At 49.4% G+C, this 27112-nt stretch overlaps 1 protein-coding gene across 2 annotated transcripts in view; it reads left to right on the top strand.

Annotated features, from left to right (window-relative positions):
- Positions 1-27112, top strand: part of LOC147881060 (uncharacterized) — a 75729-nt gene that overhangs the window by 28767 nt on the left and 19850 nt on the right. For both annotated transcript variants that reach the window (XM_087369999.1, XM_087369997.1), the window contains exons 3-4: positions 17872-17961; positions 18099-18153. In XM_087369999.1, coding sequence (XP_087226125.1) covers positions 17872-17961; positions 18099-18153 — 145 coding nt within the window. The remainder of the gene's footprint in view (positions 1-17871; positions 17962-18098; positions 18154-27112) is intronic.

Raw genomic sequence — 27112 nt, 5'->3', positions numbered from 1 at the left:
ATCCATTTCCTCTGAAATCCCCCTTTTCTCGGGTGCTCATACTGAGTCCCTGCCTGCATAAATCCACCAGATCTGCCTCTGGCATCCTCATAGTTCAGGGCTACTGCAATAGATTCATCTAATGTAGTCACATACTTAGCCCGATCTTGTCGTTCAGTCCATAGATATAGTCTTTTAACTGAACCGACATAGGGAGAGGGTCTGTTATTTTTATGACACATTCCCTAAATTTGTCAGTGTACTCTGCCACTGACAGACTTCTCTGACGAAGATTTCTATAAGCGTCCCAAGCTCGGGACTCTTCATCAGGTGGGAGAAAGTGTTTCTTAACCCTTCCCAGGTGGTTGGAGCAACTTGATCCTTTTGTTGCTTTATCCACCATCTATCCGCTGCCTCAATAAACAGGTGTGTGGCCTCGCGGATTTTCTTTAGATCGGATCTAATTTCACAAATGGCAAAGGCTTCTTCCCACTTGTGTAACCAAACCTCGATCACATCAGAGCTGCGCTCGGTCATCCGACCAGCGTACTTCTCCGGTCTATAATTAGTGATATTAGGCACTTTGACCCTTGCGCGCTCTAAGGAATGTATACTGGGCTCTGGCTCCATCTCCCTGATCTCATTTTGACCAGCATTCACTTGAAGCTGCTGGTTCATAATCTGTTGTAAAGCATCTTCTAATATCGAAATCCTACCGATCAAAGTAGGTGCTGCATGATGTGACATCTGTTGTGTAGACTGCACTCTAGACTCACTAGGATTCACCCTAGAATTCTGCCCTTCTGCCTCCATAGTTTCACAATGGAAGATGGTTTTTTTTTTTTCCAGTCTTTATATTTTTTCTTTCTTCTTTTCTCACGGGAAAACTCCAAAAGTACAGCACTTCCAAACCCCTTTTTGTACAGGAACAACTACTGCAAACTGAAAACCTGAAACATATGTATATATAATAGAAAAGATGCTCCCTGGTTGTCTTTGAAGGATGTTCGCAACGATCCCGGCTGCTCAGCTTTGATCGATCACAACTTACTCAATTTGTGCTAACAGGCCTGTTGACTAATTCGTCGATCCCCTAAGCTCGGCTACATGCTCCAGCAAGCGTTCATGCTCCAGCTATTCGTAGGTGCGGCTCAACTCGGCTCTTAGGTGCAGCTAGGCTCCAACAACGAGCTCAGCGCATGGTAGTTGTAGGTGGGCTCGCAAACCGTATTGGTTAGATTACTCGTAGACCGTAACAAGATTTTCACGTGCCTCCCTTCTCCATCGATCCTCGTCCAACTGCGCTCCAGTCTCAATTTAGAAAACCCATCTGGTTTTCTTTCCCGTCAACTGCTGAACCACCACGCTATCCCAAGCTCAGCCGTTCGTTAATTTAAATCCTTCGCAGGCCACGGTAGCCAACCTGCGCTACGTCCTGTCTGACCCCGTGACGAATTCCCACTCTACCATTCCAACCTTTGCGTCCTCTGCGCTCAAGCTCCGCTTGGGAAAACATCGTCAACCTTGACGACCTCCATCGCAGTAGTCCACTGCCCACGCTTAATAGGCCACTTGCGCATCAGCGCGTTACGGGACCCCCAGGTCACCCCGCTAGACTTTTACATTGACCGTCGAGAACGCCGTCGATCAGGCGTCGCCAGCATCTCCGTGACCACCTCGTTTCGTCACATAGTCTAGTCACGTTTACCCCTCTCTGGTCCTTTACCTCTCCACAAGGCTTTGATACCAACTGTCAGACCCTTCTATCTCTAGCCTGAATCTGTATTCCTGCTCACGGGCGATGGCTTTTCTTTTGTTCCACCCAGCCTACTCTCGTGGATCGCAGATCATCAGATTAATTCGTTCCTTCGTTATTTTCATGCTTATCCATGAGACCCTCATTTCCCTAGATAGTTCTCCTTGCCAAATGTCATCATTTTAGCCTCTCCACTTGATGCACCTTTTTACCCCTCTCTTGGGGCACATTAAAAACCACTTGCCCCTTGGCATTATTGCACATTTAGGTGCACCTAGGCCTTAGCACTCAGAACTACCTAGTCAATGCCATTCCACCCTCACCTAGGACCTTGGCAGTTACTTCTCTTGACCATTTCAATTACGCACATTAACTATTACAAAAGTTGGTCATCTAAGAGAAAATGCCCACCGATCTATCCGAGGTCATGCTATCTCGGCTAGAGCATAACATAGGATTAGATGTCACATCAAAAAGTCCCCTTGTACATGAGAGGATGGTACTTATATAGTACCTCCCTAGCCCTTTAGACCTCTCTACTAGAGTGGGTTTTGCCTAAAGATTGGTATCACCATTGTAGTGAGGCTAAGCATCATTGAAATATAAAATACAATTGGGTTTACCCAGTTGGGGGGAGAAGCCTGATTCTCACTCAGTCAGGTGTCGGTGCACTTGTCTCCATCTCTTGTTTTCTTTTGATATGTGGATGAACATATTGTGAATGCAGTTTAAGTTGTGGTATTAAGGAGGTATTAAAAATCTAAAGTTTATTAAGTTATTGGACTGTAAATCACGATCCTGAGAAAGCAGGACTTTGACATTACTTCTCTTTCTTCCTCTTCTTCTTGTTTCCTTTATCTAAAGAGTCGTTTTTGTCATTAGATTTGTCCTTCTTGGACTTGCCTTTGCTAGGCTTACCCTTACCCTTGCCTTTGTTGCCATCCTGAGCAGCAAGGGTGTTATCATTTGTCATATCATATTTCTTTTCCTTAGCCATGGAATTAGCTCCTTGAACCTTGCTGGCGCTGCCCTCTGCCTTGCAATCATCATAGTCACAAAACTACTGTGCCTCAGACGGAACATTCCCGGCAATAGCCTTGCCATCTTGGTCGAGCTCATCCTTTGCTACCAACTAATCTCACATCACCTGCATCTTGGTGATGTGATCTTATACTGAATCCCCCTCATCCATGCTCATGCCATACAGCTTCGTTTCGAGGTCCAAGATCCTCGCTTTGTTGTTGAGCTCATACATGCCCCTTAACTTTGTTCGTTGTACGTATGTGAGGAACATCTATGGTGGTGCCCACAATGATAGGCAAGGCTGTTAGAAACGAGAGAGTGTGAGAGCAAGCGACCTGAACGTAGTACTTGCAATAGAAGAAGTGACTAATACAAGAAGTGGGATGGGTTTTGTCTAAGTGACAAAACCTTATCTTTTACTAACCGTAGTTAGTGAACTAATTGTGGTTAGGGGGAAAAACCTCTAAATCAGGGAAAAGTGCCCCTAACCTACTTATTACATTACATTGGTCACTGCTGAATTATAATAATAATTCTAACACCCCCCTGCAGTGCCAATGTCATGTACAAGGAAATGATCAATCACCAAAAGGAGATAAGTTCAGGGCACTGCGAAATGCCTCAAACTTTTCACGTGGAAGTGCTTTGGTAAAGATGTCTGCAACATTGTCATGTGTTGACACATAGATCTTATTGATCTCTCCTGCATGCAACTTCTCCCTGACATAGTGATAGTGAACCTCAATGTGCTTCGTGCGAGCATGAAACACAGGATTCTTTGCCACTGCTATAGCACTCTGACTATCAGTGAGAATCGGAGAAGGACCCTCCAATGAAAGATGACTGACAACTTCATCCATACCCTGAGGTTGTACCAATTCAGCTGGGGGCTGAATCTGTACTTGTGGAGCTGGCGGAGGTTGCTGTAAATTCTGATTTTCAGCGGGGGAACCAAATGCTATAGGAAGCATCCCCTCAAACACATCATCTGAAGAGGCCAGAATCTGAAATTCAGCATTTGTATGTGCAGAATTTTCAGAGAATATGACATCTCTACTGACAAAAATCTTGCGTGTAGCAGGATTGTAGAGATGATAGCCTTTGCTTTGTGAACTATATCCCACAAAAATGCATTTTAGTGCCTTATTTGACAACTTGTGTCTGAACTCCACAGGCACGTGGGCATATGCAACACAACCAAAAACTCTGAAGTGGTCCACTCAAGGCTTTTTCCCATGCCATGCCTCATAGGGAGTGATTGCCTTCAAAGCCTCACAGGGAGTGATTGTCTTCAAAGCCTTTGTAGGAGCCCGATTTAAAATATAGTTTGCACACATGAGGCCTTCCAGCCAAAACCTGTGAGGCAACTACAGATTGCTAGTTCGTATGTCGTATGAATATTGTACCGAAGGTGTACGGACGGAATGTCAGCAGGTACTTGTACGGGATGTTAGCGTAGGTTGGTACGGGAGCAGTATGGACGAAGTGACGCCTACAGTACGGAAGTTGAGTTGTTGACTACAAGCTGTACGGACGATGAGCAGGAAGTGCAGGGAGCAGGGTAGCTGGGCAGGAAGCTTTGGGGAGTTGAAGCTTGTGGGCAAGGAAGCTAGGAGCAGGGTCTTGCTACTCTGATACCAAATGTTAGAAACGAGAGAGTGTGAGAAAGAAAGAAAGAAAGAAAGTTTATTAAAGTCTTCGGGAGACCGTGAAGGTCTATGAGACTAAAGATAACTGATACAATGAGCATAACGGTGGTGGTCTCAAAACGGGCCGACCAACCGTTTCTACAAAAAAAGAGGTTATGAAGGACTATGTGTCTAGTCCTGATACAAAAAATGTGTCTACCTCCAGATGATACAAAGAAGAAGAAGGGGGGGGCACAAAAAAGTGCGACAGAGGGGGGAGATACAGTATACATGTGCAGGTGGTGATCGTCAGAGACCAATCATAGAGGGGCCATCAAATGGAAAGTCGGAAAAAACCCTGCGATAGATGATTGGCCTCTGACGTCACGCGGCCTAGTCGAGCTCGGTCGTCGGGGGCGGCGGGTGGCCCTGTGGATGAGGGCAACGGTAACCCCAGTGGGGCGGGCAGAGAGCAGAGACGAGATGTCATGGACCTGGATGTGTGAATCTGTCTGCTGACGCATCTGTCGTGACTCTGGCTCTCGCTCACGTCCGCGTCGTCGGCTAGACTGAGAAGAGGTATCGTGTGGTTGAAAGAAGTCAGTGATAGGCCGCTGGATATCCTCACGCTGTGTGTGCTGCTCGTGTCTCCGTGCTCGGAGAGAAGTATCTCGGTGGCGGGTCATCTCATGTAAGAAAGCGGCAAGGCATCGCTGATCCGGGAATTGTAGTATGTGTGAGAGGGAGCTGAATCCATTGCGGAAGAGGCAGTGGTATCGGCCTCGAATGGTATAATAGATAGGACATCTGAAAGCAAAATGCTCCTCCGACTCGATCTCTTGTAAGTCGCAAAGTAGGCAAAGGCGGTCCTCTCGTGGGATACCCTCTGCGCGTCCACTCTCGATCCGTAATTGGTGTGACGAGACCCTAAACTGACCGAGGGAGATCCGGAGCGCATGTGGTAGATGAAGTTTTGTGTAACCCGGAGGTGTGACGAAGCTCTCCTGTGATGAAGCTCTCCTGTGAGATCTGGAGGCAGTGTCGGCGGTAGAAGTCGAGCTTCACAGGAAGCTCGGAGTGAAGAAACCATGTCCGCCAGGTGTGGAGCTGGAGCAGATCCGCCCGAATGAGCCGGTTGACCTCTTGGTCAGTGGGGGAGAGGGGAGATGGTGGAGCGTCGAGGCTGTACTGAAAAGGAGGCAACCGGTCTAAGTCGAGGCCCAGTCGGGTGAACCAACTGGAAAGACGACTATACCAGCATCGCTGGTCCCCATCAACGGATAAGGCCATAGAGGAGGATAGGGCTAACCAAGGTAGGCGGAGGCGACCATCAGCGGAGGAGCCAAAATCCCTGACTCTGTGGAGGTAGGTGATATCCTGAAAAGCCGCATCAAGCTGTAGGGGTGAGGCGTCAAACTCTGCTAGAATGATCTGGTGTGGTACCGATGGTTTGCTACGGATCATCCGAGCAAACATCAGTATCTGCAGGCACTCAACTCGAGCCCACTCTGTGTCTGAAAGGTCGACTCCCCACCAAGGGCTACCATACATGCCTGCTGGGCGGACCAAAGAATCAAAAAGGAGAGACTTGGTCCGCGGGTCCTGGAAGTGGGAGTGGTAGCACTGTCGCTCCAGCCTGGCAAGAGCGGCGTATCCCCGGCTGACCCTGGCCTGCATGGCCGGGCGCATCGCGAAGATTGGGCCTGAGAAGACAACGCCCAAGTATGTGTAGGAGTCAACTATCTCAACAGGGTCGCCGGCGAAGAGGAACTGCTCTCGATGCATAGCGAGTCTGGAAGTGTTGAAGATCATCACCTTGGTTTTCCCAAGGTTGACCTTCAAGTCATGTGTATCACATAAGGCCTGAAGTCCATCCAAGTGTCGCTGAAGACCAGTAGCAGAAGAGGATAGTAGTACTACATCGTCTGCGTATAGGAGAATCTGGATGGCAGTCCCCGCAAGAGAGCAGCCTGCACCTCCGAGTGTCTTGATGGTGGTCTCGAGCTCGTCGATGTAGAGGCCAAATAGAGTCGGTGACAAGGGACATCCTTGTTTGACTCCGATAGTGCTCATGATCTTTGGGGTCCAGCTGGTGCCAATCCTGACTTGCCCTGTCACCCACTCATAGAGAGCTACTTCTGCTCAGATAATCACCGAGTCATAGCCTAACTCTTGCAGACGTCTGATGAGTTGGGCGCGGGGAACGGTGTCGAATGCCTTGCGGAAATCCACAAAGCAACAATATACTCTCTGTCTCCTGTGTCTGGCCTCCTCAATGATCCCTCTAAGTGTAAAAATGTGATCGTAAGTCGAGTGATCCATCCTGAAGCCGGCCTGTCCGGATGCCCTGAGCCCTTGTATCTCTGCGCGAGCACTGACCTCGCCATCTAACACTGATGCATAGATCTTGGACATAACATGTCCAACCATGATGGTCCTGTAATTCCCTGGATCCATGGGATCTCCTGCTTTGTGGATGGGTGTGATAGTGTTCAGGGTCCAGGCTCTGGGGAACCCGTGACAGACAGCTTCATTGAACATCGTTGCCAGGATGGGGGCTTGAGTTTTGATGCCGTAGGCAACAAACTCTGTGCATAGGTCCTCATGATCCTTAGCTCGACCGTTATGAAGCTTATGTGCTGCGTGGGTGACTCCCTGGGTTGTGAAGAGGATACAAGAAGCGGGGCGGGGGGTGGCTGAGAGGTCCGGGGGGGCTGATCAGGGATATCATAGAGTGTGCATGCGTAGGTGTGCCAGAGGGAAGTGTCCGTGAGGGGGGAAGGGGATCGACGTTCTAGGAATTTCCTCCAGAAATCCTTGGAGTTGCTACTAAACAGAATGTTCAGTAGCGTATCCTCATTTTGGCGCAGGAAGGCTAGCTTCTTGCGACGGACTAGTCGACGATAATCCCTGGTGAGACGTGGGTTGGCCCTAGCGTTTCGCTGGGTTGTGAGTCGGAGTGTGCGGCGTAATGCTTTGCACTCGTCATCATACCATCTGTTGCAAGGGGTAGAGCCAGCGGGTGGAGGGCGGGTGGATCGGGCAGTGGAAGGAAAGATGTGGCGGGCAGCATTGTGAAGGGAGTGGGTGATAAGGGTGGCTCGGTGATCTAGAGAGGGTATGGTGCCTATGTGTCTGAGGAGGGAGGCTAGGTGGGCTGAGTAATCAGGTGAGAGGTTATGATCGAAGTGTATATCATGATAGGTAGTATAGTGCGGGGTGTGGCTGGGAGGGGCTCGGGACGCAAGTATACGAAAGAAAAGGTAAGTGTGATCGGCTCCTGGGGGTAAGGGTGCAGTTCGGAAGTCAGTGATCTGTGGGGCTAAAGCAAGAGATCCCAGAATATAGTCGACGACACTGGCTCCTCCGCCATGTGGGAAACATGTGAAACCAGAGGAGGCATGCCACCGATCTAGTCCATTGTAGATGACCAGATCATGTATACGTCCAAGGTCCAAAAGAGCCTGCCCATACCCAGTAACGGGAGCGCGACTGTTGGCCGAGGAGCGAGGGAAGGTCGAGTCCTCTGTGTCCATCTCAGGAAATAGGACCGGATCTGAGTGGAAATCCAGGAGTGATGTCTGACGTGCACCTGTCCTTGCGTTGAAATCCCCAACTAGGAGGACCTCTCCACGTCTGGAGAACTCCACAATGTCTGAGTAGAGATCTAAGTGTCCTCGCTAAGCATCCGTGCGAAATGTGACGTCTCTGGAGGAAAATAGCAGACTGCAATAAAGAGGTCGCGTGTGGAGGGGCGTCGGAATCGGAGCCATAGGTAACGGGCATGGGCATCCCGTCTAACCACGGATGTCAAGCTCGTGAGCGCTGAGCGAAGGAGTACTGCAACTCCGCCTGACCCTCGGACCCCCCCAGTATATCTGGTCTCCTCACGGAATACTGACTCCCAGGTATAGCCATTGACCAAGGGGAGAGGGCGCTCGGGGCTCTCATGTGTCTCTGTATAGAAAGCGATGTCGTGTCCAGTGTATGACTCTGAGAAGTTCCCAGGGTCAGACCAGAGGGTACCATTACAGTTCCATACAGTGCATGCCAAGGGTACTGTGTGCTGAGTCTGAGTCTCATAGACCATGTCTCCCTATTTGGGGGGGGAGTCTGCTACCATGTCTGGAGTACCTGGTGGGGCTCGGCGGCGGGGGCCAACTAACAGGCGGCCATCTCGGACGACAGCCCACTTCCCCTCCTGACGGGCTACATCTCACTGCTGAAGCAGGGTGCGCCGCTCTTCCACCGGCATAGGTGTGAGATCCTCATCCATGAAGATAGTAGGGTGGTCCCGTAGTGTAGCACGCTGCTTGAGTGCTGCAAGTCGAGCCTGAGTATCCTTGAATCGGATGATGAGTGGCTGTGGGCGCGTGGGATCCCGTCCTGTGCGCCATGCATGCTCGATCCCATGCTCGACGAGGCCGAGGGTAGAGGTCACAAAAGCAGTCGCGTCCGCTGAGGGGGTGAGTGAATCTGCGCGGGGGATACCTCGTACTCGGATGTTGAGAGCCTTACTGGCCCTCTGTTCTTGCTCGGCGATGGTGGCTGAGACTGCTGCTTTGGGTGCCCGTCTCGCAACGTCCACCCACCTGGTAGTCTCCGCAATAGCAGTCTGGATAGTAGCGATCCGCTCCTCTACCTCTGGTGTAGTGCGCGGAGCCGCTGTGACTGTAGCAGTGAGAGAGACAACCTCCTGACGGAGGTGAGTGATCTCCTGGCGCATGCTGTGAATAAGTTGGTCTTGTGCTACGGTGTGATCCGGTAGTCGATGTAGCTCCGCAAAGATGTAATCTATCGTCTCAGGTGGGACCGGGGGGGTGCGAACTGGGACATGGTGTATGGCTGTGGAGGCGTGGGCGATAGGCTAGCTGTATATGGCAGAGGAGTGGAGAAAGGCTGCTGGGTGAGGGGAAGGGGGGACATAAGAGTGGTGGAGACAGAAGGAAGCTGTGTGGGGGGTGAGGGACTGTGACCCTCTCCTGTGGGGGGCAGGCTGAGTGGTACAGTGGTGGGGGGGGCAGTGATTGGAGTAGAGATGATGGCTATGGGAGAAAGAACTGCATTGGTGTCCATTGCACCCGATGTTTTCAGGGCTGGTTGGCTGTCAATTGCTAATCCACTCTTGGAGATGCGCTTTGTGATCTCTCCCACGATTGGCTTCGGAGACTGTTTGGGTTTGTGGGCCATTGTAGGACTTGTTCAAGTGCACGATTTCCAGGGGAGGCAGATCTTGTGCAGCATTGCTGTAGGGGTGCGCAGGCCTGCGCAAGGCCAGTGGCAAGCCAAGGCTTGCAGCAGACAAGGGCCCTCAAACCACGGGAAGGCTGCGGGAGGGTGTGGGGCAGAGGCTACGGGAGGGGGGGTGGTGCAGAGGCTGTGGGAGGGGGGGGGGGAGTAGAGTGGAGCTACGGGAGGAGGGAGGCAGAGTGGAGCTACGGGAGGGGAGCAGAGTAGAGCTACACGAGAGGGGGGGACTGAGCGACGAGGGAGGGGGCGAGCGACGAGGGAGGGGGAGGCGGAGCGACGAGGGGGCAGCGAGAGGGGCAGCGGGGGGGCGTCGAGGGGCAGCGAGAGGGGCAGAGGGGGTGTCGAGGGGCAGCGAGAGGGGCAAGGGGGGGGGCGTCGAGGGCAGGGGGGCGAGAGGGGCAGCGGGGGGGGTGTCGAGGGCGGCGAGAGGGGCAGCGGGGGGGGCGTCGAGGGCAGCGAGAGGGGCAGCGGGGGGGCGTCGAGGGCAGCGGGGGGGGCGTCGAGGGCAGCGAGAGGGGCAGCGGGGGGGCGTCGAGGGCAGCGGGGGGGCGAGAGGGGCAGCGGGGGGCACCGAGGGCAGCGAGAGGGGCAGCGGCGGGGGGGCATCGAGGGGCAGTGAGGGCATGCGGGGAGGGTGTCGAGGGCAGCGGGGAGGGCGTCGAGGGGCAGCGAGAGGGGGCAGCGGGGGGGGCGTCGAGGGCAGCGGGGGGGGCGAGGGGCAGCGGGGGGGCCGTCGAGGGCAGCAGAGGGGCAGCGGAAGGGGCGTCGAGGGGCAGCGAGGGCGTGCAGCGAGGGCGTGCGGGAGGGGCAGCGAGGGCAGCGAGGGCGTGCGGGAGGGGCAGCGAGGGCATCGTGAGGGCAGCGTCGAGGGGCAGCGAGGGCGTCGTCGGGGGCAGCGAGGGAGACAGATGTACGTCTGCAGAAGGAGCAAGCGAGCTGAACGTAGTACTTGCAATAGAAGAAGTGACTAATACAAGAAGTGGGATGGGTTTTGTGTAAGTGACAAAACCTTATCCTTCACTAACGGTAGTTAGTGCACTAATTGTGGTTAAGGGGAAAAACCTCTAAATGAGAGAAAAGTGTCCCTAACCTACTTATTACATTACATTGGTCACTGCTGAATTATAATAATAATTCTAACAAAGGTGCATCATGGATTTGCCGTGCTCTCACTAACACCGGGTTCGGTGGTGTTATCACGGCTGTTGGAGTTGCTGTGGCTAAAGTAGTCTCGGTGGGTTGAGGCATCAATTCTCTCCCGTTTGCAATCTCCCACGACTCCCTCAACACTAAGTGGCTTCGAACCTTCATCTTCCACAATGAGTTATTGGTCCCATCAAGCTTGCCTGTGTCACTAATATAGGGATCTGATATCCATTGGCCATGACAATGAACTGAAAAGGATAAAGTTAGAGTGTCGTACACCTGCTTGAACCTGAGCCTCCTACTTGGATACAATCCTTCAGATACCTGTTTGAACTAGAGCCTCCCGCTTGGGTATAATACTACAATCCTTCCGACGTCAATGTAGATTCCCCCCCTAGATGAATCAAGGTCGTCCTTGAGCAAAGTCCTTGCCTTCAAGCTCCGTGAACTTCTGTCAGGGCTCTGATACTATGTTAGAAATGAATCCCTACAGAGAGTATCCTACATTGGAATATTTTGCGTCCCAAGAATTACACGCGGAAGTATTTAACTACGGAATCAATACTTCTTTACTAATGTGTACTTCACAACCATGAGTGTGTGCAAGCGAGTATATAGACTGTGAATCGCAAGAGAGATATAGAATCCACAAAAGGATATTTCCGTCCAATAGCAGGACACAATACAAAAGAGAGGCTTAGAGTCCCACCCAACCGTGGTCCTGTGACCTTACCAAAAGTCTCATACTATCTCCTTGGCACCTTTAGATCCCTGAGGCTGCGTGCTCCTCTCTAAGCTTATGTAGATTCTTCGTCTGTGACCCCTGCACCTTACTACCCTGGAACACAGCCTAGGGTACAGCCCTTTGCTGAGCTAAGTGTGCAGCTCCTCTATCCCTCCTCCACCTCCTGGATGTAGGCCCAAGGCAGGGTGTTCTGCTGCTCCTTTCTGCTCCGGAATGGTTGCTTTGCTGGATGCTAAGTGAGGCCCACATGCCTCTCTTATATAGCACTGGAAGCCCCTTGAACTGGCCGACTGAATAGGGTGGATTTGGCCGACCCAGCACTCCCCCCCCCCCTCCCACGTGTCCACACCACCACCCCCCGACTTTTCTGGTCTTTATAACTCTCTGGTGGGGGCACAGGAATAGAGGGTTGCCTGGCCCAGCTTGGCCACGTGGTGGGCTGCCAGCTCTACTGGCCCAAACCCGAGCCCTTTCAGGGTTCTCTGGTTGTCCAAAACTGCCATGATTCCCGCTCCTACATGCTGCTGCAGATCCGCACTTGTCCAGACCTCGTCCAGGCCTGGAGCCCTTGCAAACTGCTCCGCAAACCCCCTGATGCACTCCTCATTTGGGGGCTCACAGATAGGAGGTGACCAACACTATTCCAATAGGTGCACCAAAGCATAGGTTAGGTGCCATGTGGGACATGTGGCAGGAGGGCACAGGAAATGGACCAGTCCAAGAGCCTATTTGTAGGCATCTACCAGATCGGCCAGTATGTAGGGCTCACAGACTGGGTCGGCTGGTAGGGACAGTTCAGTCAGGTATTTTTGGCCAGCCTCCAGTCTATAAAAGAAGCCCCTCCAAGGCTCATTGTTTAGCTCATTTTGAAGTCAGATTTTGGGCAGAGCAGCCTGCCTTAGGGAGCCAAAAGGGACCATCTGGTGCAGCAAGGGAGGTGCTGTTTGCAGCAATCGGAGGTCTTCATCAAGGGGCTGCCTTCAAATTCTTATGAGTTATAGGAAAACTTTTACAATAGCACCACTTATAGAGGAATCAGATATATAATTGAGTTTGTGATTGCAGGGCACACGTATGAGCTCCAAGGGAGCAACACAAGCCAAGTGTTTTGGAGGTGTCACGACGAGGTAGGAGAACAGGTTTTGAGTTATCAAGGGTCCCCATCGAATTAGCACTCTACTGATTCATAAGAGGAAAACATGAGAGCTCAACAATGTCTACAATGATTGGATATTAAAGCTTATTTCAATATTACAGTAGTGCATATGCTTTCTAAGCTAGGATTGCAGTTTTGCATCTTTGTAGGAAGTGGTACATTAGTGTAAGGGGTAGAGAGAGAGATTTTTTGAAAGATTTTGTTTTTTGTTTTGCTTGCTTATTTTTGGTTAGTCACTTTCTTCCTTTCTTCTTTACTTGGCTAGCACTAGAGCGTTTTATGAAACTCTAAAATCCTACGAAGCCCTGTGGCACATTCTAAGCCGTTAGATCAACTGGCCTATTATTAGCTACTTACAATACAGTGCAGGACAAGTTATCGCCACCAGCGCGGTGGTTTGCTTCTATTATTACAAGTAGTGTAGAATATGAACAGCCACCAACGCGGTGGTTTGCTTCTATTATTACAAGATGAATGGATTCGTTATGGGAAACCAATGCGGTGGTTGTTGGAATATACTAAAAGCAAGCATGGGATGAAATCTGAGGGTTAACGAAATGATAAACAGTCTAAATGGCACTGTTTTAGTATAGCACTATGCAACAAATTTTGGGATACCATGGTAGTAGTGCATGACAAGTTATCGCCACCGTGGTGGTTGGTTTGCACTAGGATATGAATAGCCACCAGCGCGGTAGTTTGCTTCTATTATTACAAGATGAATGGATTTGTAGGATGTGTGGATTCGTTATGGGAAACCAGCACCGTGGTAGTTGGGATATACTAAAAACAAGCATGGGTTTTACCGTAAAACCAGCACGGTGGTTGTTTGGGATATAAGGAGCAGTCTCAATACAAATTCCATTCTCTCTCTCTCTCTCTCTCTCTCTCTCTCTCCTGTCCTCTCTCCCTACCTTTCTTCCCTACCCTTTCCTACTCCTCTCTCTCCCCTCCCCTATGTCACGCACCCCTTCCCTCTCCTCCTATCTTTTTAAATTTCTTTTTAAAAAATCTTCTCTCCTCTCCCCCTTTCTCTTTGTTTATTTTGACGTATTTAGTAAGCATTGGTTTGCCCATATCTAGCATGCTATAACTTTGCATTCTGCATAGCATCAGTGAGAGAAGAAACTATGAAACAGCGTGCCAAATAGTCTCAAGGCATAGTCATCTTCCCTATCTTGGACTACACACTTCTCATCTTTAAAGACAACCTGAAATCCTCTTCTATTGAGAGAGGACATTGAAAGCAAATTATTCTTGATTCCAGGTACATAAAGCACATCATGAATTTTGAAATTTGTGCCATCTGTGGCTGTAAGTACAATCTCACCAATGCCACGAACGGAACAAGAAGAATTATTGGGACAAGACATTCTTTTTCTAGTGGGTGATGGATGCAAAGAATCAAACAAATTCTACTTGGAAGTGATGTTTGGTGGCACCACTATCAAAGTACCAATTATTCAATGTCTCATTGGCATTGAAAGCACACGAATCCTTAGAAGGATCATAACTACAAGTCAGAAAAGCACAAGAGTCATCCTCAGAGGTGGCTGTAATATTAGGAGCAACCACTTGAAAATCAGGACTGCAAGTTAGAAAGGCATACTCTTCTTCCACTAAGTTGGTCGAAGCATTACCACCATCATGTGCATGAGGAGCTGAATCTGTGACAACCATACCAGAATCCTTTTTCTTTTACTTGGCAATTCTTTTCTTGCATTCCCCGATGTAGTGACTCGGCTTCTTGTAATAATGACAAACACCCTTTCTTTGGTCGAGGCTCATTCCCATTGACATAGTCCCATAAGTGTTTGCCAACTAGGATATTGCGAACCATAGAACTCCATAGGGAGTAGTTGGTACCATCCAACTTATCCTCCTGTGTGAGGACTCCAAACAATTCATTGGGATTTTTTTGGGCCATAACTGCCAAAGCAATTGCCACAAATACCAAGCAAAAAATTACCTTCCAGGAATGAAGGTGCACAACACAAATCCTTGTTGGGATATTGATGCAAACTACCCACTTATGAAAAAAAACAGCCAACCAATGGCTCAAAATGCAACAGCCCACAAGCATAAATTCACTTGAATCTCTGCTAGATCTCTTTGCAAAACACCTGCAAAAAAATCCAAAAGCTCCAAATATAGGAAAATGGGTGTCCAAAACCAAGGGACAGCTTGTTGTCTCGGCCTATCAAAGGCTCAAAATGCACCCAAATGTCTCGCAAATGTCAAAAATTCTCAAAATGACACTGTAAACAATGGCATATGTTTGCAATGTCACTCAATCTGAGTCCAAAACTGCTTGCAAAGTGTCCAAACGCCTCGTACATTGAGAAATTGCAACCCAATTACAGAAGCCTCAATTTCTACAAGGAAATTGCAATCAAAAGAGGGCAAATTTTCCAAAAGCCCCAAATTTTGGAGCATATTCTTCCAACTGATTGCAATATCTGTCATTTACACAAAATGCCCCAAATTTTTGCTCCAACAGATTGGCCAAACAATGGCTCACTATGCAAAATGCACCTGAAAAGGAATTCTGCAAGGAGACCTTGACGAAGCAAATGATGAGACAGAGTGAAATGAAAGAGTCCGTACAGTACAGACTGTAGAGGCTGTACTGTTGGTGCAGTACGGAATGATGCAGCTGTATGGAACAATGAATGCATGTCACACGTGGACCTGTACGAAAATCAGGTACGGGCTTATATGACCTGTAAGAAAAGAGCTGTAGGACCATATGATTTTACGGCGTTAACACTGATAGGATTGCAGAGCCATACGGCTGTATGGTGCTGTCACGTACGGATTGGACCTGCAATGTACAATGTACGACGGTGTATGTACGGTGTTGTCACGTGTAGGTTGGACATAGGTGTATGACAAGGTGTTGCGTAGCAGCACAGTACAGTTGTACGGACAACTGACGTGCAGGTTGGAGCTGTACGGAGGGAGCAGCGTCTGCAGGTGACCTGTGGGCTGCGTGTACGGATACCAGGCTGAGGCAAGAGCTAGGCAGGAGGAGGAGGAGTTGGTCCGGGAACTAGTCCTTGCTCTGATACCAAATGTGAGCAAAAAAGATGAGAACAGGAAGGAGAGCAACGTAAGTTGTATTGCAAGAGATGTCAACAATACACAAAACTAGGGGTTTTGTCATAGTGGAAAAACCCTAACTAACCCAACCACTAACTACTAACTGTAGTTGGGTATCCTAAGTACGGTTAGGGGAAAAAACCTCTAGTGAGGCAAAAGTGCCCCTAACCCACTTATTAGTCATACATTGGTCACTGCCATGAATTATGGCGATAATTTTTAATTCTCATTATTTTCCCCATCAAATAGCTTGAAGCAATTCAAGTGCGAAGATAAGACTTGGCAAAGCATGATCCAAAATTGATTGAGGCGGTAAAACTACTTGCTTCTGTTGTAGATTAACCCTTGAGGAAATGTGCATTCTTCCATGTATTGCTGAGCATCTTCCAATTTTGCTATCTTACCTCGTGTTGCAATGGCTAGAGTAGCTAACTCATTTTCCCTTTGAGCAAACTCGCAAAAATCAAATTGACTACATAGTGCCATAGCCTTTGAATTAAACTCCATGGTTTTGGGATCGGTTTGAGTGTGTGACATTGCAATTCGTAATGCGTACTCATTCCACTCAAAAACGTGCATTGGTAAATGATCAAACATCTCTCATTTCAGATTTCAAAAGAAAAAACAGCAGCACTTCTAGCACATGTGTTCAGTAGGAGATGGAGGTGGTAGATTCGAATTTTGAGCTCCCACTTAAGAAAAAAGCAACCAGCAGATTCGTGGCATCTCTGAATGATGGCAAGCTCCTCTCAGCAGAGACATCGACTAGTGAATACTTCAAGGATGAGATTTGTTGGCATTGAACCTGGGAGCTCTGATACCATATTGGAGATAGTGGGACGTGACTACATGATGTAGACAAGATGGAGGCAAGACTAATGAGTTTGATTCATATGGTTGAGAGATACAAGTCTCATTTTATAGGCAAGAGAATGCCTTATGGTTTTGGGATCGGTTTGAGTGTGTATTGCAATTCGTAATGCTTACTCATTCCACTCAAAAACATGCATTGGCAATTGATCAAACATCTCTCATTTCAGATTTCAAAACAAAAACAACGGCACTTCTAGCACATGTGTTCAGTAGGAGACGGAGGTGGCAGATTTGAATTTTTAGCTCCCACTTAAGAAAAAAGCGACCAGCAGATTCGTGGCATATCTGAATGATGGCAAGCTCCTCTCAGTAGAGACATCGACCAGTGAATGCTTCAAGGATGAGATTTGTTGGCATTGAACCTGGGAGCTCTGATACCATATTGGAGATAGTGGGACGTGACTACATGATGTAGACAAGATGGAGGCAAGACTATTGAGTTTGATTCATATGGTTGAGAGATACAAGTCTCATTTTATAGGCAAGAGAATGCCTTATCTTCCCACACACACATAACTGATGATGTCAATGAGGAGAATCTCACTGACATCATAGATGATGCCACAAAAATCAAATATGATCTTAGAAGGTCACTTGACCCTTAAAGTTCACACAAGACATAGAACCACAACTATGTATCACACAATCTAAAACCATGTTCACACCACAAGCTCGGAAATACCCCAAGATGGATCCTAGGTAGCAAAATGTTTTCATTACCATGCTTAAAAAATCATGGACATGGACTAGAAGAGCTGTCACAAAAGGGTAGGCATCTAGGGGGCTGACCTACCTACAGCCAAAGGGCTGTGATTTATGAGCAAAACCTCGCATAACTAGCCCCCTAGTCCCCTTAGAAAAGCCTTAATACTGCTGAGATGGCTCTTTTTGTTTGCAATGGCCTTTTGCTTCTTATCCTTTTAATGAATTCTTCTTTCCAAGTAAATGCCAAAGATCTTAGAAATATAAAACCATATATTGTTTGATCAAGCCAAACAATAGATTTTTTGACTCGTAGGTGTTTTTTAGTATGTTCTCCTAGTCTTTTTACTACGAAGTCCTCACGTAATACACAATTCTTTGGATACTCAAATTCATGAACATTGATTTGAATGTTTAAAGGCTTGATAACATGAAATGGTATTTCGGATGAACTAAACTTAGGTATATTGTAATTTTGTGTCAAATACTAAAGCCAATGCTTGTGTGTTAGGCTGTAGAGCGAGACAACAAGCAACGATTTGGATTCCTAACTGAAAATGGTGTTCATCTTATAAGGGCGAATCAAGGCCATAGTATCAAGGTGAAGCTCAATTTGGAAGGTTTGATTGATATTGTTGTTGAAATGCTGTCGACCTTGCCATGCTATTATATTCAATGTTTCATCTTTCCTACAAGTGCTAGATGTCTTGTGTTAATGATTATTTTCATCATCTTTAGGTTATTGAATCTGATAAGCTGCTGAAACCTCTCTCTTCTACGGATGAAGTTCCTGGTATGTGAATTCTACTGTTTTTAGAATGTTAAACCCTCCCCAACAAAAAGAAGAGCACATTCTTAGCCCAAGAATACTTACTTATTTTCACATTTTGACAAACTGTGACAAGAAAAGGCATGTGGATTGTATCCGACTCTAGGAAGAATTGTGCGTGTTCTTATCTCATTCTCATAAGCTAACTTTGTTTTATGAAGAAGAAATCCTTTGCTTTTGTTGAAAATAAAACAACACAAGAAAAGTGTCTGCCTTGGCTACACACGTCTTTGAAAGAAAGGCAAAGCACTCAAAATCAATAAAGTGGAAGAAAAGGAATATTATACTTGGCTGCCCAAATCACAGCAAACAACCAACAAGAGCATGCTGTTGGGATGAAACTTGAAAATAAAGACATGTGATGTGGCCGTCTATTGTCTTACAACTTTCATTGGAAGAGGTAGCAAAGTGAGCAATGATACCACAAGCAGCCAGTGAGAGAAATGCTATGGTTACTAGGCCTATGATTGAGCTTGATAGTAGTTGCGTAAAGCAAAAATCTCATGGAGTAAAAAGTGGGATTGTGTGGAGGTGCAAGTTCTAGGATCTCGCACTGCACCCATGTCAATGGTTTCTCTTCCCATTACCAAAGTCTACAACAGTTGGACTAGTAAGGTCTACCATGACTAGGAGAAAATCAGTTAATGACCTTGTTTGTCCACCACTCAAATATTTTGCAGAAGGCATTTTCAAGCTTCTTGTTGCAACAGCAATGGAACCAGGTCCTCAAACGTCACTGGCACCGCTCTTTGCTCTACAATGATCGTAGTAAAAAAACTACTATAGCTCCAGAGGAGCATTCCCAGCAACAACCTTGCCATCTTGGTCGAGCTCATCCTTTGACCAACTGCTGCCAGCTGATCCCACGCCACCTTAATCTTGGTGATGTACTCTTGTACTGATGCCCCTTCATCCATGCTCATGCCATACAACTCAGTCTCGAGGTCCAAGATTCTCGCCTTGTTATTTTGCTCATACATGTCCCTCAATGTTGTCCAAAGCCTCGAAAGAGGTGTTCGCCATATGCATATGAGAAAGCACCGCATCTGCCGTGGTACCCACATTGATAGCCAATGCCTCCACATTATATGCTCTCACTAAAATAGGTTTTGCTGGTGTTAGCACCGCTGCTCTCGTGAATGTGGCTGGAGTAGTCATGGTGGGTTGAGGCATTAGCTCTCTCTCGTTCGCAAAATCCCACCGCTCCGTTAACACTAAGTAGCTCCGAACGTTCATTTTCCATAATGGGTAATTGATCCCATCGAGCTTGCCCAGCTCACCAAAATAAGGGATCCGATATCTGTTGGCCATGACAATGATTTGAAAGGAATAGAGTTTAGAGTGGCATACACTTACCTGAACCTAGGCCTCCTGCTGGGTACAATCCTTCAGACACTTGTGGCCCGGTTACAATCCTTCGGACGTAAAAGTTAATTCCCCCGAGCTATGAATCAAGGTCGTCCTTGAGCAAGATCCTTGCTTTCAAGCTCCACTTCCCGTGAACTTCCGTCGTGGCTCTAATACCATGTTAGGAATGAATCCCACCAGAGGGTATCCCGTAGTGGAGGACTGATAGATGAGTCCAAGTGGAAGTGTTTCACACTTCTTAACTTGTATGTACTTCACAACCATAGATGTGTGTGCAAGCCAGAAAATAGGCAGTGCCTCCAAGACAAATATAGAAGCCACAATGATATATTTCTGCCCGCCCAGAAACCGGACACAATACAAAAGGGATGCGGTGTCCCACCAAATTGTGGTCCTCCGATCTTACCAAAAGTTCTTCTACGTTAAAAATTTAATACCACCAGAGGTATCCCACAGCGGAAGACTGATAGATGGACGCAGGAATTACACGCAGAAGTGTTTCACAACGGAAACAAACTTCTTAACGTGTGTGCACTTTCTGTTCGTCCAAAAACCGGACACAATAAAAAAGAGATGTGGATTCCCACCAAACGGTGGTCCTTCGGTCTTACCAAAAGTTTTCCTAGGATCCTCCCCTACCAGCCGACTGGGGGGAAGCTTTATAAACCAGTTCCATTTGGAGGCCTTTGCTGGCCTGCCTGGCCACATGGCATCCAAGCCTCTGGCCTAGGGTGATCCAGTCCTCTTCTCTGCCCCAAACCAGGCCCATATGGACCCAAAACATCCGCGAATCCTGCTGTGCCTCTTCCTGCTACTGTCCCGCCTCCTGCCGGGCTTTTGCATACCTCCGGAACTGCTCCAAACAGTCTCTATTACTGTGTGTACTGATCCCGTTCCCTGGCTGACATCATTGCCTTGTCCACGCAACCCTTGCTTGCTGGAAATCCTGCACAGATCTGTCCCTTCCAAGGATGGACAGCCTTTGGACATCTTTGCCTCAGATCTGCCCTTCATGGTGGCTTCTCTGCTAGGTACTTTCTCGAGTCATTCTCCACTTGTGCCCAGTGGAAAAGTCTCTCCTTCTTGGAAAGCGCATGCATAGGGGCTGCAATTTCTGCAAAGTGACGGATAAAATGACGGTAGAAAGGAACACAAACCCAAGAAACTACGAACCTCGTGCAAATTCTTTGGTTGTGGCCAACTCCGTATTGCTTCCACTATAGCTGGATCCGTACGAAACCCATCCTTAGAAACAATATGCCCCAGAAAATAAATCTCAGCCATGAAAAACTCACTCTTCTTGGGGTTTATGAGCAACCTCTGCTTCCTGAGCTCAACGAACACAATTGCGAGATGCTCTCGATGCTCGTCCTCATCTTTTGAAAATACAATCATGTCAAAGAAAGTACCCACAAAGGCTTTGTGGTCTCGAAAGATCCTGTCCACCATACGATTGTGGCAGGAGCATTAGTGAGTCCGAAAGGCATAACCAAAAACTCATACAGCCCAAAAGAAGTCTTGAACGCCGTCTTATGGACATCCTCGGGACGTATGCGAACCTGATGGTACCCACTCTTCAAATCAATGCGGCTGAAAACAGCTCCCCCCTTCAACCTATCTAGAATATCATCGATCTTGGGTATAGAGAAGCGATTCTTAATGGTGATTTTATTCAGGGCGCAGTAATCAATACACATACGCCAAGAACCATCCTTTTGAACCAACAGAATTGGAGAGCAATAAGACGATGAACTTGGCTGAATCAACCCCTTCTCTAAAAGTTCATTTACATGACTCATAATCTCCTCTTGCTGCGCCACACTAACTTTGTAAGGTGGTCTATTGGGTGGACTACTGCCAGGTATGATGTCAATCCCATGGTCCTCTGGCCTTTCTAGTGGAAGCTCACTAGGCAACTCATTAGAAAAGCAATCTGAAAATTCAGTTAGAAAAACAGCCCTTTGCTTTTTTAAACGGGAAACAGTATGCTCTTCATTTACAGGGGGTATCTCTCGAGCAAAAACCATGTACGCAGAAATATGATTTTTCATTACAGAATTAATGACAGAAGCCGTTACAACTGGGACAGACCCTCCTTTTAATTTCGCGTCAATTACATGGGTCTTCCCCTTATGCAAAATTGTAATTTTTCTCTTCTTGGCTTCGATCATCGCATCCCAATGATGCATCAACAGCATACCCAACAAAATGTCACAACCTGCAAGTGGCATAATGTAAAAATCTTTGCTGTCCACAAAAGACTGGATATGTACGCGCAACTTTCCTATAATAGGTGTGACATGAGTAGTGAACTCTGGGTTAGCCATGCCAGCTTCACAACTCGGCCCCATCTTTTCAGCTTGAATGCCCAATCTCGCTGCCATCTTGGGATAAATAAAATTGGCCTTTGCACGTGGATTAAAGAAAATAAGGGCTGTTTGATTCCAAACCTTATCCCAAGCTGTACATAATTCAGTTTCCTCACCCTGGGGCTGCTCACTAATCACATCAGGCATCAACCCAGCCATGGTCTTCTGTTTCTTCCCCTTCTGATCACCTTTGCTTGCCTCAGCCTTCTCCTCTTTCCACTATGGGCAATCCCAAGATATATGACTAGGTTCTTTGCATTTGAAACACTTATTTTCCTCAAAGAGAGTTCTCCGCTCCTCTTTACTCAAATACTCGGATGCCTTTTTATTACTTTGTCGCCTCCCTGCAACAAATGCAACCTTTTGACGATTGGCCTTCTCTATTTTGGAAAATCGGAACCGAGTTTTCTTATCTGTGTCATCTTTCTTAGCTTCTTGCTCCTGTCCACCTTTTTTTTTTTGCCGAAAAAACAGTGCTAATTATATGACTTCGAAAACAAGATACAAGAGGTCAACATTGCAACTGGCGGGCTGCGTTCACAAATCGGACGTAGCCCAAAAGGTAACAAAAAGTAAAGCTCTCTCTCACGGAGGGATCAGGCGAGTGTGAATGAACAGCCAGAGAGGTGGTGAGTAGCGCCACTGAAGGCCCTGCGAAGTATGCTCGAAGAAGAGGCCTTGTGTGTCCCAAACCCGGAGGAAACGTCTCCGCTTCTCCCGGCCGGCCCGGGAGTCTCCCTGTATCTGGTCCCACTAGCCTCTGAGGGTGTGTATAATCTCACTACAGATGTCAGTCATGATCTGGGCAGTCGATAAGGAGGTGCCACCGAGGATCTGCGCGCAGCGCGAGGTCCAAATGTGCCATCCTGCGATGCTGCTAATAATCTCCCAGACTGGCTGCCTCTCCTGAGATCCTGTGCCAGCCTCTGCCAGGTGCGGCGGAATGCCTGTGTGATAAGGAATGTGGGGTCCTGCTGACATGCCTCAAACAAGTGATGAAAACTAGGTGCGGTGCTGCACCAGCAGAACGCGCCCCAAGTGATCAAACCTAGCTCCGGTGCTGCGCGCGTAAGGATCCCGAAGGTCCACCTCCACACTTCCTGGGCGCGAGTGCAGCTCCATAGGCAGTGTTTTGGTGACTCCTCGTCCTCATGACAGATTTGACAACGTCCGTCCTGACCTATCTGCCGCAACCAGCTCCCCACTGGAAGACCTTTGTGGGCGAGAAGCCACAGGAAGTAGGAGATCTTCCGCAGCCGCCAGCTCTCCCACAAGGCCTTCCAGAAGGCCTGCAAAAATAACCTGGAAATACCCTGAGCATACCAACTGGGCCGCTGGGTGGGAGGGCGGCTCTGCATCCTCCCGAGAACTCGCCTGCCCAATGTCGTGCTGTAGGCAAAGAAAGAGGTCGGCCCCTGACCTGTCACAATCTCTGGCCATCTCCACTCTCCTGGGTCCCAATCAATCTCTGACAAGGCGTGCCCCTCCCAGAGCCAGAGTCGCCAAAGCTGCAGCTGATCCTGCTCTATGCTAGGATTGGTCCGCCAAACCTTCCCCACGAGGCCTACGACCCGAACCCTCTGCCATTGGAGTATGGGGTCGATGAGCACATCCTCTCTCCTGAGTCGGCCGTCCCCCATCACCGCGAAGAAGGAAACAGAGGAGTTGTCCATCCGACCTGCAACCACCAGTGGGATGCCACGGGGGGTGAACTGTCCCAGCCAACGGTCATCACCAGGCATGAGGATCTGAAACTCGGGTGGGACCAATCAATCAGCTGGAATCGCTCCGTCTATCTCCGTGCGCCTCGCCTGAGCTCCACGGGCACCTCCAGCTGCGTCTGCAGGATCAGCGGTCTCCAAATGTCTGTACGTGTCCCTCCAAACTCGAAGGGACCGGGCTGGCCCCCGCATCCAGCCGTCCCACCTGATGTGTGATCTCTCCCCCAGCTGAAGGCCCTCGGCATCTCTGACCTGATCGTTCCAGATAAGCGGCTGGCGATCGATCTCCTCCTGACAGCTAGGAGGGGACTGTATGAGACTGAGGCGGAGCCGCCTCCAAACCATGAGGAGGCTACGAACGAGTGGGGAGCGGGGCGGAAGTGAAGATCCACCTGAGGGACGGTAGCCACTCTCCACCTCGGCGCGGGACACAAGCACCGACCCCCTGCTGAAGTAACATCTTCCACGTTTGCCCCCCCGGGGTCAAACTGCAGATAACTAGCTTGCCCAGCAGGGCCTGACTCTGAAGCTCTGGATCGATGACCCCCAGGCCACCCTCAGCCTGCGGAAGAATGACTGTTTGCCAAGCAACCCTAGCTCTGGTATCTCTGAGACCATCCCCCTCGGACCACAGGAAGTTTCGAACCAACCTCCTAAGCTGTGCCACGCTGGATCTCGAGAAACACCAACAGGAAGCCACATACCAAGCCGTGGCTAGGAGGACTTGGTTGACTACCAGAGCACGACCTGCAAGGGAGAGCTTAGTAGTGCTCCAGAAAGCCAGCTTTCGTCGAATGGAATCTAGCACCGGGAGAAACTGCTGAGCTGGCGTGATATCCAGGCCGACCTGAAAGCTGAGATATCTAGCTGTCTGTCCCCGCGGGATCCACCTGAAACCCAAAAACCTCCCCCACTGAGAGCACGCCCCGGGGTTTGTGAGAAAACCAACTGATTTGTTCCAGTTGATTTTCGCACCGGCTGCTGAACAGAAGACCTGTAGGGCCATCCTCACCCTCTCCAGCATCATCTCATCATCCTGGACATACAGTGCTGTGTCATCTGCATACTCCGAGTCCAGGAGCTCCGTGTCCTCCTTGAGGGGAAGGCGAACACCCCGGATCCCGGTAGACCTCGCCCGAAGGTAGTATGTCATAGCCTCGGCGAAGAAGAGAAACAGGTAGGGAGCAAGGGGGCAGCCCTGACGCACTGATCTCTCCAAACGAAAACGCTTTCCCATCCTGCCGCCAATGATGACCCTGCTAGAAGCTGTCCTGTATAACGCTGAAATACCCTGAATCCATCCTGCTGGGAAACCTAGTCGCTTCAGAGTCCCCTCCAGGAAGGACCAGTCCACTCGATCATAGGCCTTCTCAAAGTCGAGAAGTAGGATGGCTAAATGTGATCCACTGTGCTGAGCCCACTCCGCCGCCTCTGAGAAGGTGAAGACATTATCCAGGATACTGCGATCCTGGACAAAGCCTGTCTGAGTGTCATGAATGAGGTCTGGAAGTAGAGGCCGAACTCTGGCGCTGATCATCTTGGCAAGGATTTTGTAGGCAGTGGTGAGGAGGGTGATCGGGCGCCACTGACGGATCTCCTGTCGATCTCCTCCCTTCGGGATGAGGCAAATCAGTCCCGAGGAGAGGCTCTCTGGCATATATCCGCTGCTGAAAATCCTCTGAAGAGCTGCTGGGAGGGGCTGGTGGATCTGATCCCAGAAGGAGGTGAAGAAAGCTCGGGATAGCCCATCCTCACCAGGGCATTTCTGCCCGTCGATGGCCATCAAGGCCTCCAACATCTCGTCCGTAGTGAACGGTGTCAACAACGTCGCCTGCATGCTGGGCTGGACCAGGGATGGAATGTGCCTCCACACCTCCTCACGGGAGTGTCGAGTGCGAGGGGCAAGCTGCTCCTGCTGGAAAAGAGTCCTGTAGAAGTCGGTAGCCAACCCCAAGACCTCACCCGGATCAGTAACGATGTGCCCCTCCGCTGTCCTAAGACTCCGTAGCTGATCACCTGCCGCTCTCTGGCCATGCGTCCTGAAGAACTCCCTGCACATCCGGTCGCCCTTCCGAGCCCAGAAAGAGAGAGGCGTGATAGGAAAACTCTGAACGGTGCTGGAGAGTCTCCTCAAGAAGGGCTCTGGCTCGAAGGGCTTGGATCCGAAGCTCCTCCGAGCCCGGGGCTGCCTGCTGGAGTTGTTGAATGGAAGCGAGGTCCCTCCGAAGAGCTCTCTCTCTGCCCCACCACTCCTGTCGAACCTGTAGGGCTGCGAGCTGGCAAATCTGGCTGGACTCCTGCAAAGCCTGCGCCACCGAATCAACCAGATCCGCGCACTGGCCCCAATCTCTGTCCCATAGGCTACCGATACTGCTGCGCACGTCCTCCCTCGAGAAGATGGAGTCGGGAATCCGGCACGAACGGGGGGGAAGGGCCTGAACTGTCGAGTCTAATGATAAGAGCACAGGCGCATGGTCGGAAAGTGTCGTCCCTGGAACTATTCTCGCCTGACCGCATCTGCTGATGGCCCAATCACTTACATAAAATCTATCCAGCCTCTCCAGGAGTCTGCCTCCTTCCCTGCGGAAGCCCCACGAGAAGGCCAGGCTCCCGCGCCGACGACGGAAGGACGGGTCTCTCCAGCTGTCCCTACCTCCTGTCGCGAAGATAAATGAGTCCCAAGCGGACTGCTCTGCCTGAGACATGCCTGTAAACTCTGGTCCTCTGCCCTGCTGGTCCTCCAAGGTCTCCTGATTGTTGAAGTCACCTCCAACAATCCAAGAATCCATGTCTGGGAGAATCCCTGTGAGTGTCCTCCAGAAGGTGGCTCTGCACCGGAGGTCTGTGGGAGCATAAATGTTGAGGATTCCTATTCTGGAACCCTCCAACTCCAGGCCTACCCAAAGGGCACGGCCTGGGATCAACGTGCCATGACCAAAAACTCCCTGGGCTAACTGCTCGCACACGGAAGTACAGACACCTCCACTCCTCCCCTGTGCGCCGATCGAGGGCTCCCAATAAGTGTGAGAACGTCCAGGGAGAATCTTCCCGCAGCTACGGGAATGAGCCACAGAAAGCTTGTGCTCCTGGAGCAGAAGTATATCCAAACGACCAATCACTGCTGGCTGAAGTTCCTGTCTCAAAATGAGCTTCCTAGGACCACGGGTGCCAGAAGAATGAAACCCGTTCACATTCGAGGAGACAAGGTGTAGGCTCATGGTGAGGACTGGGAGGCTGCGAACAACTGTCTGCTCGTGGCAGATGTCGATGAAGAAGCTGACATTTCGGAGTGGAGGCGCTGACGCTTATGAGAAGGTTTGGAGGGGGAGGCGGGGTCGTCCTGCCCGTTCTTCAACACCTTTAGCAAAGGCGAGAGGCCTTTGGTGCCATGAGCAAATGCTTTCTCGAGCCAGCTCGAGATCTCTGAAGTAGTCATCCCGTAGAATGCTCGGAGTTTCTGAGGGG

Source organism: Dipteris shenzhenensis, chromosome 31, assembly GCF_047967505.1.
Source record: "Dipteris shenzhenensis isolate YYH24624 ecotype China chromosome 31, Dip_SZ_1.0, whole genome shotgun sequence".
In the NCBI taxonomy this organism is placed as follows: domain Eukaryota; kingdom Viridiplantae; phylum Streptophyta; class Polypodiopsida; order Gleicheniales; family Dipteridaceae; genus Dipteris; species Dipteris shenzhenensis.
Note: the sequence above shows the minus strand (reverse complement) of the source record. Positions and strands in the feature narration are given on the sequence as shown.